Here is a 2,500-nt window from a genome sequence, read left to right as displayed (position 1 = left end):
GTCCTATTTTATGCCTTGTGGTTGCACTTGTCCAGTTTGGGACTTACTAATAAACTTGACTTTGACCGGGGTGCATACTTAGTTTAGACTAGTCATTGGTTAGACATGGGTTAAGGTTAGGTTTAGGTGTGCTGCCCCGGGGGAGGTTTAGGGTGAGGGTTTGAGATAGGTTGTAGTTGTAGGACTAATGACTGGTCTAACCAATGACTAGTCTAAACCAAAAACTGTCTAAACTAAGTACTGCCTTGACATCCACTCAATGGAGGAGGAAGTCATTGCAAGTGATCGGTAACAGTTTATGTTGCTCTAGACAACATTTAACACGCATCTACAAGTAACAAAACTGATAATAATCATGTTTATAACATGGGATGAATTGAATGAATTTTAAAAGATGAAACTCATTAGTACAGTATCTCCTCTTTGTCATTAAATTAACCGATAAACATCTGACATCAGAGTGATCTGTGAAGTCAAAACGACGGACGGACGAACAGACGGACGAACAGACAGACAGACAGACAGACAGACAGACAGACAGACAGACAGACAGACAGACAGACAGACAGACAGACAGACAGACAGACAGACAGACAGACAGACAGACAGACAGACAGGTCTCAGTCACTGACTGGGTAGGATGGTTTTGTATCTGTCTTTGATGGTGTGTCCTGGAGCGTCCAAGTCCACTGCACTCACAAAGTTAGGAGGAATCTTCTGCAGAGAGACAGAGAACAGCAAAACAATCACACTCATGATGTAACACCCCCCGTGCACAGTGTTTGTGACTGATACAGGAAGAGCAGGGCCCTAACCATTGTGATACAAGGTATACAATTGGCTTTTTTCCCCCCAAAATGTAAAAAATAAAAAATAAAAGGTCTCAGGGTACACATGATTTGAACATGGACTGTACATCATGATGTATACATGTACCCATTTTGGACGGGAACCTCTTTTGGTGTTTTAAGCATTATGTAATGCTTTTGCTATTGACAAATAGCAGATCTAGGTCTGCTATTTTTGAAGAATCGTGAATAGTGACATGAAAGTGTTTGAGAACGAATGACATAAAAACATAGGTTTTTCAAGAAAACAGTGAGGATTTAGAAGATTTTGTAGAATCGTTCCCAGGTCAAAATGGGTTAACCCTTCAACTTATTGTTTAAGCCCATGGCTAGCCACAGGTGTTTGAAAATATTGTCAATGTTTAAGCTCATGTCGCTGGATGGTATTTAGGTGTGGTTGGTATTCAATGACCGTGGTCATCATGAAGACTTCCTAAGAGTTGTTAGAGTGAACTTTAATCCCTATTCCCTAAGGTGACATTACTTCTCTGCACTGACCCATGCAGCAATGTGCTGCAGCAGGGGTAGAAATGCAGCCTGGCATGTTTTACACTGCTGTAGTTTTGAACATGTGTCTTGCTAAAGGCCAAATTAACTGCACCAATGCAACTACTCGCAAAGGGCAAGTCGCAACTCCTTGCAACATGCAACGACTCGCAGCCATGCAAAGGCATGGCAGTTGCAAGGAGTTGCATTGGTGTGGACGGCATTAAAAGTGATTTGTTGAAAGGAGTTGCGTCTCTAGTTGCATTGGTGCGGTGTGGCCTTTAGGGACACTACAATACGAAGCTTGAAAGAGCTGGGGTTTGTGTGTGTGTGTGTGTGTGTGTGTGTGTGTGTGTGTGTGTGTGTGTGTGTGTGTGTGTGTGTGTGTACCTGCCTGGTACTCTGTGTCGAGCGTGAGTGTGTCTTTGGCGGCGTCCTGTAGCAGGGCATGTATGAGCGGACGTGACGAGGTGTGTAACAACTGAAGCCACACCTCCTTGGGGGTGGAGACAGAACACACAGGCTCCACCCCCAAACCGCTCACATCCAATAACAGTGAGAGGTTGGAGCCCCGCCTACAGAAGGATGGAATCCAGATGGAATCACACGCAGAATCAAAACAAAGTGTATTATGGGAAATGATAATACTGTTAAAGGAAGAGAAACATCAGATATTACATGAGTTCATATAGACAAAAATGTCTTCTTAAAATACAAATAAATGTCTTAAGTATTTCTACATTGCAGTATTGATAATTTTTCTTAAAAGGATCCCTGCATGGCTAATGAGACAAATACTGTATGTCTTAAAACATTATACTTGAACCTCTATAACTAAAATTACAAAATAAAAACACCATCAATATTTTATTTCGTTCATAAATAGAGAATATTTCACTCAATAGGGACTGTTCCCGCCGCAAGTTGATGATGTCATATGCCCATGTGTGGTCTAGCCCTATGGAATTATGGAATGCATATATGCGAATAAAAAACAACTTAATACTTCCTAAAGTTAATATGAGCATCAAAGCAATATTTACGACAGGAGCAGTCCCTATTGAGTGAAAGATTCACTAAAGAAATAAAATATTTAACGTTTTCTTATCTGGGCCTTTTGGTGTTTTAAATAAGCATTATGTTATACTTTAGAATTATACAAAGTA

At 40.9% G+C, this 2,500-nt stretch overlaps 2 protein-coding genes across 2 annotated transcripts in view; one reads left to right on the top strand and one right to left on the bottom strand.

Moving 5' to 3' along the window:
- The window catches only part of LOC310862261 (suppressor of tumorigenicity 14 protein homolog), a 76,676-nt gene that overhangs the window by 45,545 nt on the left and 28,631 nt on the right, over positions 1 to 2,500 (top strand). The gene's annotated exons all lie outside the window — the stretch shown is intronic.
- LOC310862273 (tyrosine-protein phosphatase non-receptor type 7-like) overlaps positions 1 to 2,500 on the bottom strand; it is a 15,131-nt gene that overhangs the window by 10,309 nt on the left and 2,322 nt on the right. The window contains exons 2-3 of the mRNA XM_083770095.1: positions 1,729 to 1,909; positions 633 to 717 (exon numbers count right to left, since the gene is read on the bottom strand). Coding sequence (XP_083626221.1) covers positions 633 to 717; positions 1,729 to 1,909 — 266 coding nt within the window. The remainder of the gene's footprint in view (positions 1 to 632; positions 718 to 1,728; positions 1,910 to 2,500) is intronic.

The sequence above is a fragment of the Protomyctophum parallelum genome (genome assembly GCF_964188405.1).
Source record: "Protomyctophum parallelum genome assembly, chromosome: 7".
In the NCBI taxonomy this organism is placed as follows: Eukaryota; Metazoa; Chordata; class Actinopteri; order Myctophiformes; family Myctophidae; genus Protomyctophum; species Protomyctophum parallelum.
Note: the sequence above shows the minus strand (reverse complement) of the source record. Positions and strands in the feature narration are given on the sequence as shown.